Raw genomic sequence first — 18153 nt, forward strand, 5'->3', positions numbered from 1 at the left:
ATACTGAGGTTAGCTCGATTTAGTAATACATATAAAAGAAAGATCGAGCTGGGCATTGACCAACATGGTGACGTCAACTTGAAGGGGAAGGGGGGGAAGAGAAGGAGCAGAGGAACGGGCAGAGGCAGGGACGTATGCAGACGTACAGGTAGGAAGAAGGAGGAACAAGTGGAAGAAGTGAGAAGTGGGAGGGTGGGAGCGGGAAGAGTCAGGCCAGCAGATCAAAGGCAACGAATATCGAATGGCAGAACTGTGCAGTTGAGGAGGCAGGAAAGCAAGCACCGGGTCCTTGCAGAAGGTTGAGCAGGGAAACAATGGCATGCGATCACAGGAAGTCGCATGACCATGTGCGATGCAGGACTGTCCCCCGCCTAGTCATGGCGAGGGCGTTTCTCTTCGGCGTTGCTATTGGGTTCGCGACCTTGAGCGCATACCAGCTGTGGAACCATCGAAACTCCAGCAGCATGCGGATGAATAGACATCGATCGTCTCTTAGCAGGTGGTCCAAGATCCAAGGAAACAGGACCAAGGAAGGTCATCGTGGACACACCAGGGACTACATGGCTGTATGCGACATACAACGGCCTGAGAACTGGGTTGTGGATATGAAGTACGAGGCCTCGAGCGAGGAGTCTGATAGCGTCAAGAAGAAGCGTTTCTTCGTCAGCGTTCATGATCCTTCGATCGACACGGTGATCAGCAAAGGGATACTGGATGGAATATGGGGTCCAAAGGAGAAGTACCCCAGTGTTACAGAGATGTTCTCTATCTGCAAGTTTGCAGGGAGTAAGAAGACTGGGAGACCCTACCGTCTTGATTGCGGGAACGGCAAAGTTTTCGTGGAAGGGGGAGCTGCCATCGGAATGGTTGTTTCTATCGAACCCACTCTCTGTAAACTATGTCACTGACAAGGTGTTCACTTAGGTTAGCTTGTACATGGCTGCACGCGGCATGCGAGTCTATTCCTATGACGTGATGACAGGTGTCTTGACTTGACTTTGAGACTGATGGAGCACAGGCTGTAAAAGACAACGTAGAGCGCATCACGGAAAGCGCATGCATGAATGGTGTCCGTCATTGTACCCACGTGAACAACTCCTTCCATGCGAATGGCTGAGTTGCTGAGATGGAGAAATATGTTTGCAGAGAAGATTGAAGCATGAGAAGTTGAACAAAGGAGGCAAGATCAGCCGCAAGAGTAAGTTTCATTCTGACCTGCACGGCTCTGATGCGATTTGGAAGAGCGAAAAGAGATTTCCTCTGAATGTCGAAACTCAAGCCTTTGGGGCCACTTTTCTCCATCAAGATTCAAAGTGAAAAAAACATGATTGATGTTCGCTTTTCATTTGTGTTGATTTGATTGTATAGATCCGACAAAATCTGATTGGAGAGAGGACGGCAAACACCACAGCTGGGAAGGTATCAAACAACATAGCAACTTGCACTGTTTGTAATTTGATCTTCTATCCAGATGCACAAGCTGCAGACGCAGCCTGGGAATCTTGCAGCCATCGAACTGGGGGGTGGTGTAGTGACAACAGAGGTGTGTCCGTATGGCCTCGCAGTCCTGCGTAACGGATCTTTTCTCAGGCCTCGTTGATCACTGTCGATGAGGACGTTAAGAGCAGACAGGTGAGAGAGTGAGCTCTGAGGGTGAACCTGAGAGGCATGGCGAAGATCGAGATGCTTCACTTGTCCGGGGGATACAGCACACAAGGGTATATCTCTGTTCGTTTCTACAAGTTTCGTGAGAGAAATGTCAAAGACCATGGAGCGAGCTGAATGCCATGCGGGGGGCAAAATCCTTCTTTGAGAAGCGAAGGTGCTTTGAGGCATGGTTGGGGTTTCAATTTCTGATGTTTGTCTGGTAAGGATCAAGAATGTGCTCTTTCTCCGTTACTACGGAGAGAGCCAGGTCTGCTGCTCACTTGCTGGTTGAAACTGAGCTCACTAGATGCGCACAGGAGGGTAAAGACAAGATGGTGTGAATGAGCATTGGATGATCTTTGATGCTCGACAGGCAGATCTGACTCCATCTCATAGGCGAAGGAGATCGTCGAATTCCTGCAAGGCTACGGGTTTGAGTTCTACAACGTCGAGCAATCAAGTTGCACGACTACCGCTCCTACCTCGTTTGCGCTGAATGGATTTGATGCAGGAGAGGGAGACGGCAATACCCCTCCTAAATGGATTCCACCCAGCGAGGTAAGTGGGGCTGTGTGATGCTGGAACAACAATTGAACCTTGAAACAGGTTATGAGCTACGTGATGCAACCCCGAGACTATGGTGCACACCCCCGTATTCTTGCGTCGTTGGGGAAGTCCCATGTAAACAAAACAAGACACAACTAACTGGTGCAGTCTCTATGAAAATGACTGGAGTCCTTAGCAATAATAAAAGTAAACGAGTCGTGTAGCAGAAGACAGGACAGCTTCGCAAGATATTGTTTATTCTTCTATGAAACAGGCGCACGGGAAAATTCCACTAAAGAAGTACAGCAAGCCGCACACAAAAAAAGGAGGATAATGCAATTTACAATGCTTGTAGCACTCAATGGTCGGTGCGTCGACGAGTAGTACGCATTCTCATGCAGACGTAGTTGGCATAGTCGTGCCAGAGGGGATCTGTGCAGTACTCATCCGTGCGACTATCATTTGATCCCGTAGAGGGAACACGGCAGAGAGGAGCTTTGTCAAGATCCATGGAGGTCTTTGATTCTTCATCACACATCCTGGGGTCAGAAGCACAGGATTCATCCCCTCTGTTTCGCTTTCCATCATGCTCCTTGTCCGCAACAATGGGAGGAAGCGTGCAAAAGAACTGATCGAAGGCGTCCTTCTGGAGGGGCTTTATCGTAGTAGCGCTGCAGCTCATGGTTTCAATACGGGGAACTGAGGAAATTTTCGAAGGAAGGTTTCTCTGTGGAGGAGGAAGAAAACTTGTTCTGATCAGCGAAGAGAGCGAGTCGAGCAGGAGGTTGTGTGGGAGGGATTGATGTCAGGAACGACAGTTGTGTCCGGCTTTATTGGCACATTCCACCACCCCACCCACCCTCCGAGCTCAAAACCTCTTCAATTCCTAATCTGGGTGTTGGAGGTCAGTACCCGTTCAAGTAACACAATTTTGCACTAATCAAGTTTGGTGGGGTAGTGACCCCTACCACGACGAATGTAGCAAGCCCGCAATCTCGTGCTTCGTCATTAGCTCCTAATGACCAAACCGGACCGTTTCTATTTTGGAGCGTTCCATTTAAATAGTTTTATTCTTTGCTCCAAAGCAAGTGATTGGAGCAAAAGGATAGGATGATCGGTTGCGGATGGTTTCCGTGTCCGTCAGTACCGGTACATGTCAAAGCCATGAATATGGTAGGGTATAGTAATCAGTATCCCGGAACTTATGTGAAAAGGAGTTATTTCCATAAAACGAGATATTCGCTTACCTTTTGGATAGACTGGAGGGGTACAAGTCCATCCACCGGGTGGGTAGGGGTCCAGGTAGGGGTCCTTCCGGTCCAGTCGGACTGGTTTCTGTCAATGTCTCCCACCGAGGCTCTATAGTCAACTAGAAAAACATCACAAAAAGGCCTTATAATCAATACTTTTCAATTGTTCACGAATTTCAATGCTCATAGTCATTATCATTCAGGTGTCATAGTCAAAATCTGGTAAATCCGATACAGTGTTGTAGTCAATTGAGTCACGATGGTTCGACTGTCATGAAGGCTGGCCCCAAGAGGCTGGCCCCACCCCCTCCACCTGCCTCTTGTACCCCCCGTTTCCCATGCCTCCCTCCATGACCCCCTTTGGCCCGTTATAGATAGGGGTAACTGAGGCAAATCCAGTACAAACTTTGCAGCCCTTTAAACCCGGCGCTGGTCAGACTGTTCGGCCATGACAATCTGACATGATATGACTGGGGCAAACCGGCGGGGCCGCGCTGGTGAGGCTGGGAGGTCAAGGGTGTAAGGGTGGTACTTTTCACATATATCTGCCAATTAAGTAGAAGGGGACCTCACTGGGACTCCCGGCCCTTGAGGCTCCGAGAGAACTCCGAAACTCGGACAAAGTCAAACGGAGGCCACAGCCAGTTCCCCTTATTAGTACTTGTATGACCGTGATGCCTGTGACGTGACGCAACTTTGAGTAAAAGATGACGCCTGCAGCTGAGTCTGGCAGCACCGTTCGTCCGATCGGTCACGGCGCCGGGCCGCGCGGGCCGCGCCGAGTGCCAGACCGGGCCGGGCTGAACGTTTACTCAAAGGCTAAGTCGTCTGAACCGTTTCACCGCCGCCACGCCCGGGGCGTGACGCCCGGGGCGTGACGCTTGATCGACTGTTTTTTGCTCAAGTTAAGTTAAAAAAGACTCAGAGTACGAGCCTGACTGCGGCAATCAGGAGAGTCGAGGACCATTCAATGATTATCATGGCCCCCGCGCCATGATGCCAGCGGCTGCCGCAGTGCGGATGTCCGTCACGGCGCTGTGGCCGCCGCCGCCGGACGAAGGAATGACTCGGACGTATACGGCGGGCCGGACTCCATTACCGTACGTTTGCTAATAGCTTTACAGTCAATATCCGATTCTGTCCTTCCTGGTACTATCATTTTACCAGGCTACCGTACTGCTACTGTGGTGTGAGAGATGGGCCCGTGACAGCCTGCACCGTCAAAATTCCGACGGACTCCGCCGGGGATTCCGCACTTGCGAGGTGACACGGTATGTGACTCAAACTCTGTAGCCAGCTTGAATTTGCTTGGCGATGGTCACAAGCTGAATGTTGCTCGTTCCTTCGTAGATTGTTCCGATCTTAGAGTCGCGGTAGTACCTGGTAGAAATGATCATCGTCATTCAACTCTGGCCGACTCTCAAGCAAGGGAAGTACTTCTCAGCAGGCATGCCCTTCGTAAATCCAATACCACCTAACTGAGCGTGAGTGTCCCATGACTATGATGCTATACAACATCAGAATTACCTAGCCAATCTATGCATTGACTGGCAGTGCTTTGTGCAACTTCCGTAGCCTGCAATTAGTCAAACGATGAACACGGAAAGTAGGCACCAATCACAAATTGTACCTTCAATTTGGCCATGGCCGCTTCCATCACAAATGGAGCCTTGGCTTCTTTCAATCTTGCTGCGTTGTACACCAACACCCTACAAGTTCCAACAAGATCAATGCGTTTCCGCCTAATATATACACGAAATACTTCGCGGCTTCGATTTCCATGAGGGCCCGCGCATATTGAAATTGCATGCCCTTTAAAGATACAATTATTCATACATACTAGTCAAGAAGAATCTTGATAAAAATTGAACATAAATCATGTGAGACAGACCTGGAAATCGGCAACGGAACGTCCGAATTGTTTCCTCTCGTGCAAGTCTGCAAACTGGTTATTGAAAAAAAAGATTCGTGTTGTGGATCACATGGCAGTGTGTTCTCAAAGGCTCCCAGTGCAAGCCCCACCATCTGTGGAAATGAGATAGTTAGGTGACCGTCGCAACTGTTGATGCCACACTCTAACACACCTGAGCCCCTATTCCGATTCGTCCTTCGTTGAGAAGTTCAATAGCCATCTTGTATCCTTGTCCGCGTTTTCCAAGCATCTGGGCTGAAAATCAATGGACTCTCGCGGAATTCCACCAGGGCTACCGCATCTTTGGATACTCTGCAATTCTCCAAGGTGACCTCTGCCCAAGACTATGTTAGTACAACGAAGACAACAAAATATGGTTTCATGAGGATACCGCATGTCGATGATGCTCTGATTCCTAGTTTGTCTTCCTTCGCGCCAACTGCCTATACCACCAAGTATCGAGTCAGCACCTGGAGCGAAAATCTGCAAACCAAAATCATACTATTCCAGGGTTTGACTTGTCAACAATGAACGCAGTGATTCCCTTATGTGCCTAAATTCAAGAATCAAAATTTAAGATCAAAGTGATCAACAATGTGAATCGTGAGAACCTCTGAAAAATCAGTGTTGGCAAAAATAATGAAAATTTCGGCTTCTTTAGAATTCGATATCCAGCTTTTGGTCCCGTTCAAAACCCATTCCTGGTAGTGAATTTCAGATATGAGTGCCAGCAAAGAATGTACTTGACCTGAGATGCTTCATCCCATTCAGCTTTGGTTTTCAATGCAAATGCATCTGAGCCGCTTCCTGACTCTGACAAGCAGAAGCTGCTGAGAGCCGATTTGCATAATCTTGGGAAATATTTTTCTTTCTGTTCGGTGGTCGCATATCTGTTGAACGCTGTAATGTTGAGGGTGTTATGGATGTCCACCATGACCGCAACAGCAGGATCTACTTTGGCTATCTCTTCAATCACCACGCAAGCAGCAGTAAACCCCAGACCCACCCCTCCATACTCTACTGGAGCCTCGATCCCCATTATTCCCATCTCGAAGCAAGCAGCGATGATTTCGGGGTCCATCACTCCCTTGTCATCCATTTCTCGAACTTTAGGGCCAATAACCTCTTTTGCGAAGGCAGACACATGTTCTTTCAGAGCGAGCTCCTCCTCTGATAGTGCCGTGACTGCCGGTCGGCTTGTCGGCTCTGGGTCGTGTCTCCTGGCACAGAAAGTACGTCTAGTCTCAACTTTCAAAAGGCTTCTGTGACAAGGAAATATGCCAATCCGATGGGAAGAAGTGTGATCACAACATAGTTCAATCAAATTCAGGTTTCTCTGCGACCCAAGAAACCATGGATGAGCAACGATTGAACGATTGGTGTCGGTTTGTTGTTGATCCGAGGGGCATTTGTCCATGATTTGAGACTCATGATTGGCAGCATTGGCGAGAGATGAAGACAGGCGAGCAGAAAAGAAACCAGCTGAAAGAGTTGAGACCTTGTGAGAGGATGGAGAAAGGACAAGTCGTCGAGGGAAGGGCATGAACAAGAAATTCCGCCGCATGCTGCTCCTGCACCAGCGCACTAACAGCCACAAACCCTATAAAAAAAATGTTTTAGTTGGATTCGTGGGGTTGTACCCAACGGGGGTGCCTTTGATCCCATGTGGGTCCTTGATGTTTCCATGTTCCAAAAATAATATATGGTTTATCTTGCATTGTGTGGTCGTGCTGGTACAAATCTGCAGATTAAGAGAATAAAAAAATTGCTTATCTCATGATTATATGGTTACATTTATGGAATATTTATCGCTTGGGTTGTAAATTGTTTGGTTGGCCGGAAATAGAGGGTAAGGGTACTCAACAATGCTGAATTGAGAGGGTGGGTGGGTACTCCTTGTTGCAGGGCAATTTCGCAAGTTGCACCGTAGCGGTACACGTTGCAACTTTCAGAGTTTCAGAGTTTTAGAGTTTCAGAGTTTCAGAGTTTCAGAGTTTCAGAGTTTCAGAGTTTCAGAGTTTCAAGTGGTTGGCCCTTCGTCAGCCAAACAATGGTAAGCACCCGTTCGCAATGCAAGTGATGTGTGACATGGCTGTTTGACGGGGAACATGATCATGATTGAGAATCAAGCTCTCTTCCATGAAATTTCCGAATGTTGCTAGATTTCCTTTTGATGACTGAATCAGACCGCAAAGTCTTTGTGGAGATGGTAACTCACGAGGATTGTGATAAAGCACAATGAATAACACGGAATGGATGTCGTGATATTGTTCATGAAATGTTCAACATGTGTTCGAGTGGTGGGATTGATCTCTTCCACTCAGCTCTTTGTGGTTGCTCGCGCTCCTGCTCTCTACTACCTTCACCCCGACGTCTCCTTCTTCAAGGGGAATGGCTTCAAGCAGCTTGGGCCTTACCTTGACATGCCGGACAACTCAGCGGCTGGAGATGTAAGTTCTTGCTCCAACGCTGAAGATATGTTTCTACATGACCAAACCCTTGGAAGTCTTCCAAACTGATTAATCCTTTTCTCTTTGGCCCTACAGGTGTGGAACCCCCCTGACACTGAGTCGACTTCTGGTATCAGCTATGACAACTGCGAATCCCTTGAGGACTAATAGCTGGGACATTTTAACTTCATTCTTTACTGTACATGACAAATGAAGATAGCAAACAAGACAGAATGCATCAGGTTGGCGTTTCGGATTGGTTGAAAAGCTTAAAGATTTCAGCTCAGAATCATGTTGAGTTTTAAATTTGATCGTCGGCCTTGATTGCCTCTTCCTGCTGACATTGTGGATTTGAGCTCTGATAAGGGCAAGTCTGCCACCTGCAAATCACATGCTCAGCAGCAGCACATGGAGTACGAACAACCAACCATTTCAAAGTACGAGCGAGCTGTTTGTTGGACGCCACGAGATGTGGCTGTCTGCCTTTGCAGTCTCTCGATTTGGTGCTTGCTCCTGCTGCGACGAGAAGTTTTGCTGCATGCGGGAGGTCGAGCTCTGCACACAGATGTAAAGGAGTCTTTCTGCAGAACTCCTTGGAGGCGTGCTTGTCAACGGGTACATGCCGTGACATGAGCTGTTCTAGTATCCACGTCTGGTTCGAAATGACTGCCATATGAGCGAGTGACCAGCCGTCGCTGTTGAGGGCCTGTAATGCTGAATCCGTTGAGACGGCGATCCCAAAGTGAAGGATGGAATTCCACCATGCCTCAGGCTTCTGGAGCATTTCTCTGTCGATGCGCATCGCTCCCCTAGCAAGCCATGTTTCCTTGACGCATTCTTGCAAAGCGAGAGTGACGTTGAAGGTCTGCGACAGCAGATTGCAGGCGGAGAGCGGGTCCAACATGCTCATTTGTCTTGCTAACCATCCTTTGCTCTCAATCAGTCTTGAAGCCCGTTGCATCTCGCTGCATTGACAATAATGAGACATGCCCCAAGGGTAATTGTACTCGGGGACAATTTCTTCAGAGACTCCCGGTGATCCCGCTGACGGGGGAGAGGCGCTGGAGTCCATTCGCCACCACATGTGAGCTATGACGACCATCACAAGACAAGAAGCTGTCAGCACCTTGGAGATGAACCAACATGTGTCTCCTCGCCCATGGCGCTTCAAACCTTGGTTGGGTCCGTCCTCGTCCACTGATTTCTCATTTTTTTCCGAGGACTTGTTTTCTGCTTGCTGCCCTGCATCCTCTGTCTTGTTGACTTCACCTTCACGTCTCTCTCCCTGTCTTCCTCTCAGTTTCGGCATTCTCCCATCTTCATCGCTTCTCGGAGTACATCACCTTGTCGACTCCTCTCTCTCTCTTAGGTTTTTTTTAAAATGATTTTGACGCAAGTCAAAAAAACTAAAAAAAATCTTGACGTGCCGTTGATTGAGAGGCTGGCCGAGTCCGACGGTCACCGCCCGGCGGGTCACACGGTGGCGCTCAGTGCCGCGGGCGTGGGACTCCCCGAGCCTGACTCAGTGAGGGCCGGCGGGGGGCCGAATCGGTCTGTTACTTTGAAGCTATGATCGGATCATCAGAGGGCTAGTCTTCTTTACTCAGCTAGTAGTACTCGTGGAGACATTCAATACCGCATAGTAAAAGAATCGTAATGAATAAATATTGACTCAGCTCGGCCCCCCACGCAGGCCGCGCCGCGGTCTCCGGGCCCGACCGTACCCACTCACGCGGCCGGCCGCGCGCTGCTTCGGAGTTCCATGCTATCAGAACAAGTTTGTCATGCTCATGATGGGACCGTCCCCTCGGGCCTGCGGGAGGCTCTTCGTGCAGCAGTGCCGCAGTGCAGTCTCAGGCTCGACTCGGGAGTCTCATCCCATCCCTCCTCTCCGGACTGCGCGGCATCCACGAGTCTCCTCCCTACTCCTCCGGCTCCTCTAGCGGCTGAATCCTCGGGCTGGTCGCCATGAGCGCTCCCAGCGTCAGCTGCATACGAGTCAGTCAAGAGCGCGGCCATGAGCAAGGCTCGGGGACCACGTAGAAGCCTCCAAGGAGGGAGTACTGCCCGCGGAGAGAGTCGGCGACCTGCAAGGAAGAGACTGAGGCGAAGGAAGAAATAGTTCGCCTCCTGTCTCACTGTAACTTTGTCAAGTTTGAGCTGACGCAGGAGAAGCTTGTTCCTCTTCTGACCGAGCAAAGAGTCTTTCTCTGCCGCCTGCCGCACGTTCAGCCTCCTCCTCCTCCCACCATGCAAAAACACCATGGCCGAAAGCTCCGAGGCACAGAGGCCTTCACAGCCGTAGCGGATCATCGAGATCGACCGGAGAGGCTGGAGGAGGAGGTCAGAGGCGGGGCAAGGAGGAGAGTCCCAGACCTCGAGCAGAGGAGGAAGTGAAGGACTGCCTGAGGGCCCGACAGCTCCGACGATGGTGAGGACGAGAATGAGAGGAGGACCCATGGCAAGAGCCTGGCGCACGCGCTCAGAGACGGAAGGAGGAGACTTATGGCAGGCAAGGGAGGAAGAGAAGGGAGGGGGGGGGTTACCGCTGCAGGTGAAGTTACACTAGCACCGATGAGCTGACCGAGAGCTGAAGACGACAAGGCCTGCCAGGGATGAGGAGGAGGAAGAGGCAGGAGGAGGACAGAGCCAGGAAGAGGAGGAGGGGGAGGAGGAGGAGGAGGAGGAGAAAGGCAGGACGATGATGGGAGCTCACCTGGAAGGTGACAAGCTGAACGAAGTCTTTGAGGCTTCCCTGCATGCCGCAGCTCTGGTGGACGGTGAAGCCTAGGAGGAAGAGAGGAGGAGGAGGAGGAGGAGGAGGTTCAGGAGCAGATGCAAAGAGAGGCAGAGGCAGAGGCACCGAAGAGAGCAGCGAAGAAAGCGTCGAGTGGGGCCTGAGTGAAGGTCAAGATGACGGAAGAGAAGAGGAGGGGAAACAGGAGGTAAGGGAGGGGAGATGAAGACGTAAAGGAAGCAGAGAGGTACAGAGCGAAGGGCAGGGCAGGGCAGGGCAGGGAAGGGAAGGGAAGGGAAGGGAAGGGAAGGGAAGGAAAGGGAAACAGGAGGTAAGGGCAGGGCAGGGCAGGGCAGGGCAGGGCAGGGCAGGGCAGGGCAGGGAAGGAAGAGGCAAACAAACCTCAGCTAAGGTCTTGCTGAGAAGGTAAGAGAAAGACCCGTAGTATCTCCTCTCCCTCGAGATAGTGATCCGTTCCTGTCGAAGTGAAGTCCCTCGTCAAACAGGTGGACGGCAAGGCAGCAGCCGACCTCCACGAAGTTCATCAAGGACTTGACCATGGCGATCATGGAGCTGTTGATCGACGTCATCACGATGCTCCCGATCCTGTCCACAACCTGCTGCAAGTTCAATACCTCCTGCTCCTGCTTCTCCTGCTCCTGCTTCTCCTGCTCCTGGTGCTCCTGGTCCTCCTGGTGCTCCTCGACTCTCGTCGCTCCTCCCGTTTTCCTCTACCGTGCACACATCGCTCTCTTTACCACTATCGCTCCCTCTGACTTGCTATGTACAATCTCTCCCACTGGTCCTCCCGACCTCAAGCCTTGTTCCTGGTAAGAATCTGCTCTTCTCTCCTCCACGCGTTCAGTAGCAACTCACCCCAGTCTGCTCTCCCCATACAACTCCAAACAGCCCGGCCAGGACGACTGTTGCTGCCAACCTTGGAGGTGTGAGGAGGAGCGAGGGGATTTGCCATTCCAGGAAGGAGAAAAGAAAAATGTGAGATGGGAAATCAAGATTGGAAGAAGAAGGGACAGGGCAGAACAGGGCAGTACGGGACAGGGCAGGGCAGGACAGGTCAGGACAGGGCAGGGCAGGGCAGGGCAGGGCAGTGCAGGGCAGGGCAGTGCAGGGCAGGGCAGGGCAGGGCAGGGCAGGGCAGGGCAGGGCAGGGCAGGAGGGGACGGAGAAGAAAGGCAACGAGCAGGAAGGACATCAGCCTCACCTCACGCCATTGACAAAGACATCTCGAGTTGTTTGCTTCACGGCCCTGCAGAAGAGAGCTCCAAAGGCCGAGCCCAACCTTCCCATTCGTCTCTTTCCGTCCTCTCTCTTCTCCATCCCCCCTCTCTCCCCTATCAGCCGTCAGTTCCTTCCTCCCGCTGCAGCAGGACAACCTCTGTTGGGTTGGAGGAGAGGAGGAAACGGCAGGCAGAACGGCGAGCCCGAGGGCTTCTCCTCGAAGTAGGAGCAGCGGAGAGATCGCCACTTCTGTGTGAGGAGGCACAGACGATCACGCGTGTTCCTCTCAGAGTCGTCGGTGGTCTAGGAGAGGAGAGCAAAGACGTGAGAAAAGAAGATGAATGGAGGGAGACAAGTGACGGCAGAAGGGCGGATGACGAGGGCATGAAGAAGTGGTGAGGAAGGGAGAGCGAGGGAGAGCGCGAGAAGGAGAAGGAGGAGAAGGAGAAGGAGAAGGAGAAGGAGCAAGGGGGAAAACATTTTCAGTGGCTGCTGAGCACAAAAGAAATCATTACCAGGTCTATGCTAACCAGGTCCAGGAGGAACTCAGCAGGATTTGTTTCAGCTGGGCACCTGAACGATGTGAGGTGAATGAGGTTTGCCAGACAAAAAACGAGGAAGCAGGGAGGGGAAGAGGAGGAAGAGGAGGAAAAAGAACAGGAGGAGGAAGGAGAGAGATGCGCGGATAAGTGGAAGTGGCAATGTGAGTGGAAGGGGGGAAGGTTGGGGATGGGGAAAGAATTGCCTGAAATTAAGTGAACTGATCCATTTGAGACAATCTTTTCTTGGGCCTGGACATAAATTATCATCTGAAAACGTGAGGAAAGGAGAAGGAGGGGAACGGGAGGGAACGAGATCAGGAGGGGAAAGGGAGGAGGGAGAGGGGGAGAAGGAAGAGGGAGATACCTGCGTAGATTGTCTCGCCTTCGTTGAGAAGAAAGATGTCATCCAATATACGCCAGACCTGCGGATCACGAGGTGGATAAAGATGAGTAAGAGAAGGAGGAGCAGCAGGAGCAGGAGCAGGAGCAGGAGCAGGAGCAGGAGCAGGAGCAGGAGCAGCAGGAGCAGGAGCAGGAGCAGCAGGAGCAGGAGCAGCAGGAGCAGGAGCAGGAGCAGGAGCAGGAGCAGGAGCAGGAGCAGGAGCAGGAGCAGGAGCAGCAGGAGGAGCAGGAGGAGCAGGAGCGGGAGGAGCAGGAGCAGGAGCAGGAGGAGCAGGAGCAGGAGCAGGAGCAGGAGCAGCTGCTATTTCAACGTCCCGTGTACTAGCATATCACCTTTGAAGAAGGCTGATGGATTGAGATGATCACTGCTAGAGGACTCAGTCTCGCTCCCTCGCTCCCTCGCTCCCTCGCTCCCTCGCTCCCTCCCTCGCTCCCTCCCCCCCCCCCCCCCCCAACCCCCTCCCTCGCTCCCTCGCTCCCTCGCTCCCTCGCTCCCTCGCTCCCTCGCTCCCTCGCTCCTCACCTGTGTGCCCTGAGTCTGCTAGCTTGCGGAGAACGAGGATCATCCTCTCCGCCTAATGTCGAGAAAGTTTCAAGAGGGAAGCGCATGCAGGGCGGGAAGAGAAATGAGCAGAAAGAAGCAGGAGGAGGAGCAGGAGGGAGCAGGAGGAGGAGCAAGAGGAGGAGCAAGAGGAGGAGCAGGAGGAGGAGCAGGAGGAGGAGCAGGAGGAAGGGAGGAGAATCACTTGGAAGGCATCGAGGCCTGACGTCGGCTCGTCTGCAAAGATGATATCTGGACTTCCAACAAGCTCGCAACCTGTTCCACTTCAGAGAAAGAATGAAAATGGCGACGAGGATGCGGGCACGGTACTGGATCAGGAGAAACAGAAGCTGCAGGGGGAGCAGGAGGAGCAGAGGAAGCAAGAGGAGGAGGACGTGGGAGGCGAGAAGTATGGGGAGCAGGAGGAGCAAGAGGAGTAGAAAGAGCAGGAGGATGGAGTTGGATGAGGGAGTAGAGATCTTCAAACCGAGAGCAAGTCGACGTCGTTCTCCTCCTGATATTCCTCGCGTCCTCTCATTTCCAACCCTCGATTCACTACCTGCTCGTCAAGAATCGCAACAAGAACTCGCTGACGTTCTCACCGCACGTTCGATAGATGGAGTGTCCTCAACAACTTTTCAACAATCTACAGTACAAGCTGTCAGCCTCTGCCATGCAGATTCTCCCCACTTTTCTTCTTCTCTCCACTTCCTCTTCTTCTCTCCTCTTCCTCTCCTTCTCCCCCGTTGATCTCCTTCCCCTTCTTCCTCGTCTTGTCCTCCCCTCCTGCCCTCCAATCTCCCCCACTCCTCCGTTGCCCAACCTCTTTGCGATGGGCTGTGGAGGTTCCAGGGAGTCGGAGTTTGGCTGCCATTTGCAACGTCTCTTGAACTGACAAGTGGGAAAAGAACTGATCTTCCTGTAGGTATGAAACAGATTGTCATCATACAGTAGAGCAGACTCCTTTCACGTGTATGAATTATCACACGTATGAAGAGACTGTCATTGCACGCACTATCCCCTGCAATATTCTCTCCTACAAATTTCTAACCTGCCCGACAAATCCATACGTCCGATCAATACGACCATGATAAGCTGAACCTGACAATCTGAAGTGATGACAAACGTGTAAAGAGACTCATTCACCAAACATCTGCTATGCTGCCATACCTTCCAGATAGCTTCTGCCTTGGTCGCTGCGACAAGGTCCCTCCAAGAACCTTGAGACAGCATCACATGGGGGTGAGCTCCTCTTCTCTACCTGTAGCAGAGATGTCTTGCCGGCTCCTGACGGCCCCATGATGGCCAGCAACCTGTTTCGAAGAGGAATCACAGAAGGTGCAGAGGCACTTGGAATGCAGAGATTGTAGTAGTAGTAGTAGTAGTATTAGTAGTAGTAGTAGTAGTAGTAGTAGTAGTAGTAGTAGGAGGAGGAGGAGGAGGAGGAGGAGGAGGAGGAGGAGGAGGAGGAGGAGGAGGAGGAGGAGGAGGAGGCAAAAGTGATGATCACAACCTGCCCGGATATGCGACACCATTCAGGTTCTTGAGAACTTTTCGTCCATCTACCGCGAGGGAGATGGCTTGCCATGAAATCGCGGGTGTATCGCTTTCGCCATGAGCCGCCGCGAACAACTACAGCAGATTGCACATGAGAAACTGGCGATGGAAGAGGAAAGAGGGGAAACGGAGAAATGAGAGAAAGATCTCCTCTCACCACAAGGAAGAGCGCAAACACGGCGGATCCCCGAACCATCCTGTATATTGATCTCGGCAAACTCGACCCTTCCCAGGAGGTTTCGAACGGCCGCCTCTGCTCTGATCCTATCCTCTGCTTCAGCAAGGCCTCATATCTTAGATTCGTCTCAAAGGACTTCACCAGCACCTTCTCCTCTTCCTTCTCTTAGTCGCGCTGGCTCTTCATCGCTCTCTCCCTCCTGCCATGGCCCCCAAACTGTTCCTTGAAACTCACATACAGAATCTTTTACACGGAGCCCTAGTGTCCCCTCGTCCCCGCTCAACCTGAAATCAAGTGAGGCGGGCTGGGTTCGATTCAAAAGTGTTTTTTACCATGGCGGTTACGGCCGTTGCAGGGGAAGAGCGCGAGAGCATGGCGGCGGATCCCCTTCCGGAGGCCTCCTTTCCCGCCCTCATGCACGCGCACCGCCGAACTCCTGCTCGTCTTCCTTCAACTTCCAGCTGTTGTTTGTGCTCTCTTCATCTTCAACACTCTCCTTTCTCCTTGCTGCCTCCCTCTGTCCGCGATCCACCTCAGTCGCAACCAACCCTCTCCCGCTACATCCGTCTCCCTCCTACTCTGCACGTATTTTCTGCACGATCTTGGCTATCCAATGCTCTTCCGCCATACACGTGAAGTTTCTTTACGCGATCTATGTGCCAGAGCATTTGAGCCTACTTTCACTGCACCCTGGCGCTTCATCACTGAGTTTTTTCCATTCTGTCAAATAATAGAAAATCTTATCTGTTATTAATTTACATGGTCTTGATGGTTACATAGTGGTTTTCTTATCTGTACAGTCAGTCAGTCGAGAATGTGCGTGAATGAAGTAAATCTCATCTATGATGTCTTTCTAGAACCGATCAAGGGCAGTTGCGCCATCTGAAAGGTTTCGACTGCAGCATATCGGAGCTTCCCATTTGGGATGTTCCATTTGGGTTTTAAGTTGTTGGTGTGTCTATTACAGGAGAGTGTTTCAGGGATCTATGATTAAACTGATGGAAAATGACATGACAATTATGATCGTTTGAACATGCACTTTTAGTCAAATGCGTTGTACAGAATATGTGTTTTCTGAATATGTGATTGGTTTCTGCAAATTTGATTGATTCTGTTCTCTGATTTGGATTTTGAACAAAGCAAAATTTGGGGGGGGGGTCGTTCAATTATTTGGGTGTAGAATTTGTAGGAAAAGATTTGGAATTCGATGTAGTGCTTATTGAACATAGATTTGACCGAAAGTGATCCTTGCTTGCAACGCAATGCATTCTTCTGGATTCTTGCTTTTAATATGTCTGAAAAACTCGCCATTACTTTGCAGATTTCGTGCTGTTGTTGAAGACAAGGGGGTGTAGAGTCAGCAAAGGGAACGGGGTTTGGCAACGATGAGTTCAGACGAGGAAATCAATGTTGAACTTGACCAGGTCCGGTTGTCCTCCCTTTCTCTTGAAACACAGGAAATGATTATGTCTCCAGTCTGAAGATGAAGAACAAACCATCGATAAACCATCTGAAACCGATCAAGTTGAGCAACGGGGGGAGGAGCCTTCAAACTTGGAAGAGAATAAAGAAGGATCAAACACTCCAACAGCTAAGCAAGATGAAAGTGATGAAAAACAGGAACTTTCCAATGATAAAATAGTTTCTAGTGGTGTAGGAAGTGAGGACATTGTCACGGGAGACAACGTACAAGACAAGGACGACAAATCGCAGGTTCGGAGCCAAGATGATGACAAGAAGGAGGATCCTTCGGAGACTGCCGATGCACAGAAGGAGGATTCTAACGCTCAGGACGAAGTTGAGGAAAGTTTCGATTTATATGGGGACTTGGAGGAAGATAATGCTGAGGAGAAAGCTGGAAGAGATGATGAATCTGGTTTCTTGCCAGAAGACACCGATATGTCCAGCATTCCTGTCAACACAGATGTAAAAGATTCTAAATCGCCTGGGCAACATACTGGAAGTTCTGCGAAGAATCAACTAGATTCTGGTCCCAAAGGCCCCTGCTCTGTCACAGTGAACAAATTAAATTGGTGGACCAGCGATGCAGAACTCGAAACGTTTTTCGCGGAATGTGGCAAAATAAGGAAGATAAGGTTCGAGGAGGACAAGGCTTGTGGAAAATCCAAGGGCATAGCTCACATCGAGTTCGTCGACAGGTTTCGTCTTATTTGATTCAGGTCAATTGTCTCACACTCTTTTCAGCGTGTCTGCTTTGGATGCTGTCAAAAGGAGTGAGTCCACCCTGGATGGGGCTAGGATTCTAGTGAGCCTGGACCTGCATCCTGCGCTATCGCAGGGTCAAATGCGACAGAATGTTCCTCTGCCCGGCGCTGGACAGTCGCTTGTTGGGAACGTGAGCCCAACACTGTCAGCTCAGGGAATGCCTCAGCCGATGATGCCCGGCAATGCGAGAGGATCGACGCAAGGACGAGACGCCATGAGTAGAAGTTCAAACCAAGGGAACGCATATGGAATGATGCGGGGAATGCCGATGCCAGGAATGATGATGCCTCCGGGTATGTGGGGAATGCCTGGAATGATGCCTCAGATGTGGGGAATGCCTGGAATGATGGGCATGCCTGGGCAGCAGGTCTGACACTATACTCGGCGTGGTAGTATGATGCTGATAAGATTTGTACTTCAGATGCCAAGCGGAAGTGACAGAAGGAGGAGTAATGGTAGGGACAGGGACAGGGACAGGGACAGGGACAGGGACAGGGACAGGGACAGGGACAGGGACAGGGACAGGGACAGGGATAGGAACAGAGAAAGGGACAGAGACCGAGACAGGGACAGGGAAAAATCAAAGGAAAAGGATAAAGACAAGGACTCTGATAAGGGAAGCGAGAAAGAGAAGGAAAAATCTCGAGATCGTGGCAGCGGGAAAGAAAGGTCTCGCTCTAACTCGAGGAAGCGATCGTCATCCCGCGATCGCGACAGGGATTCTCGCAGGTTCGTCTAGAAAGAAAATTATTTACTTGGCCGCGATCCTTTCAATCTGACGATGGTATTTGGCAGGAGAGACCGGAAGGATGAAGAGAGAAATCTGAAGAGGAGACGCTAATCCTCAGTCACGCGGGGTGACTCAATGATTGAAGCGCACCACTATCGCAAAGTAGGACTGCGGCCAGTCACGTAGTACACCGGGC

At 51.0% G+C, this 18153-nt stretch overlaps 8 protein-coding genes across 8 annotated transcripts; 3 read left to right on the plus strand and 5 right to left on the minus strand.

Annotated features, from left to right (window-relative positions):
• Nucleotides 1-314: 314 nt before the first annotated feature.
• Nucleotides 315-2352, plus strand: GUITHDRAFT_132312 (hypothetical protein; the record flags this gene model as incomplete). The annotated part of the gene is made up of 8 exons (XM_005841541.1): nt 315-866; nt 1019-1087; nt 1147-1266; nt 1369-1419; nt 1472-1543; nt 1591-1632; nt 2044-2205; nt 2254-2352. The coding sequence occupies 8 exons, from the start codon at nt 315-317 to the stop codon at nt 2350-2352; spliced, it is 1167 nt and encodes a 388-aa protein (XP_005841598.1).
• An 81-nt stretch (nt 2353-2433) lies between these two features.
• Nucleotides 2434-2996, minus strand: GUITHDRAFT_150062 (hypothetical protein). The gene has a single exon (XM_005841542.1). The coding sequence runs from the start codon at nt 2873-2875 to the stop codon at nt 2552-2554; it is 324 nt and encodes a 107-aa protein (XP_005841599.1). The 5' UTR covers nt 2876-2996; the 3' UTR covers nt 2434-2551.
• A 1727-nt stretch (nt 2997-4723) lies between these two features.
• Nucleotides 4724-6772, minus strand: GUITHDRAFT_156886 (hypothetical protein; the record flags this gene model as incomplete). Its single annotated transcript, XM_005841543.1, has 14 exons — nt 4724-4823; nt 4881-4917; nt 4971-5019; nt 5074-5152; nt 5206-5255; nt 5335-5381; nt 5426-5468; nt 5528-5605; nt 5652-5689; nt 5747-5798; nt 5858-5908; nt 5967-6056; nt 6104-6575; nt 6708-6772. The coding sequence occupies 14 exons, from the start codon at nt 6770-6772 to the stop codon at nt 4724-4726; spliced, it is 1251 nt and encodes a 416-aa protein (XP_005841600.1).
• A 617-nt stretch (nt 6773-7389) lies between these two features.
• On the plus strand, nt 7390-8125 carry GUITHDRAFT_150065 (hypothetical protein). The gene is made up of 2 exons (XM_005841544.1): nt 7390-7805; nt 7902-8125. The coding sequence occupies exons 1-2, from the start codon at nt 7608-7610 to the stop codon at nt 7971-7973; spliced, it is 270 nt and encodes an 89-aa protein (XP_005841601.1). The 5' UTR covers nt 7390-7607; the 3' UTR covers nt 7974-8125.
• On the minus strand, nt 8107-8877 carry GUITHDRAFT_100097 (hypothetical protein; the record flags this gene model as incomplete). Its single annotated transcript, XM_005841545.1, has 2 exons — nt 8107-8185; nt 8234-8877. 2 exons carry the CDS (start codon nt 8875-8877, stop codon nt 8107-8109), a joined length of 723 nt encoding a protein of 240 aa, XP_005841602.1.
• Nucleotides 8878-9727: 850 nt separating this feature from the next.
• GUITHDRAFT_100098 (hypothetical protein) lies at nt 9728-11132 on the minus strand (the record flags this gene model as incomplete). Its single annotated transcript, XM_005841546.1, has 10 exons — nt 9728-9793; nt 9842-9892; nt 9945-10022; nt 10068-10136; nt 10182-10274; nt 10352-10411; nt 10522-10592; nt 10669-10702; nt 10945-11019; nt 11073-11132. 10 exons carry the CDS (start codon nt 11130-11132, stop codon nt 9728-9730), a joined length of 657 nt encoding a protein of 218 aa, XP_005841603.1.
• Nucleotides 11133-12725: 1593 nt separating this feature from the next.
• GUITHDRAFT_132316 (hypothetical protein) lies at nt 12726-15019 on the minus strand (the record flags this gene model as incomplete). Its single annotated transcript, XM_005841547.1, is given in 12 exon segments — nt 12726-12745; nt 13249-13300; nt 13472-13523; nt 13543-13616; nt 13754-13825; nt 13869-13900; nt 13957-14185; nt 14318-14375; nt 14437-14486; nt 14528-14579; nt 14780-14898; nt 14981-15019. 12 exon segments carry the CDS (start codon nt 15017-15019, stop codon nt 12726-12728), a joined length of 849 nt encoding a protein of 282 aa, XP_005841604.1.
• A 1767-nt stretch (nt 15020-16786) lies between these two features.
• On the plus strand, nt 16787-17176 carry GUITHDRAFT_63549 (hypothetical protein; the record flags this gene model as incomplete). The annotated part of the gene is made up of 1 exon (XM_005841548.1): nt 16787-17176. A coding segment is annotated over one exon (390 nt), but the record flags the coding sequence as incomplete, so codon positions are not given.
• Between the last annotated feature and the right edge of the window lie 977 nt (nt 17177-18153).

This window comes from Guillardia theta (genome assembly GCF_000315625.1).
Source record: "Guillardia theta CCMP2712 unplaced genomic scaffold GUITHscaffold_3, whole genome shotgun sequence".
In the NCBI taxonomy this organism is placed as follows: domain Eukaryota; class Cryptophyceae; order Pyrenomonadales; family Geminigeraceae; genus Guillardia; species Guillardia theta.

Bases quoted from the DNA above. Each gene is read 5' to 3' on its own strand.
- GUITHDRAFT_150062 (XM_005841542.1), bottom strand. From the start codon at position 2,875: ATGAGCTGCAGCGCTACTACGATAAAGCCCCTCCAGAAGGACGCCTTC.
- GUITHDRAFT_150065 (XM_005841544.1), top strand. From the start codon at position 7,608: ATGGATGTCGTGATATTGTTCATGAAATGTTCAACATGTGTTCGAGTG. The intron at 7,806-7,901 runs GTAAGTTCTTGC...TTGGCCCTACAG, and splicing joins ACAACTCAGCGGCTGGAGAT to GTGTGGAACCCCCCTGACAC.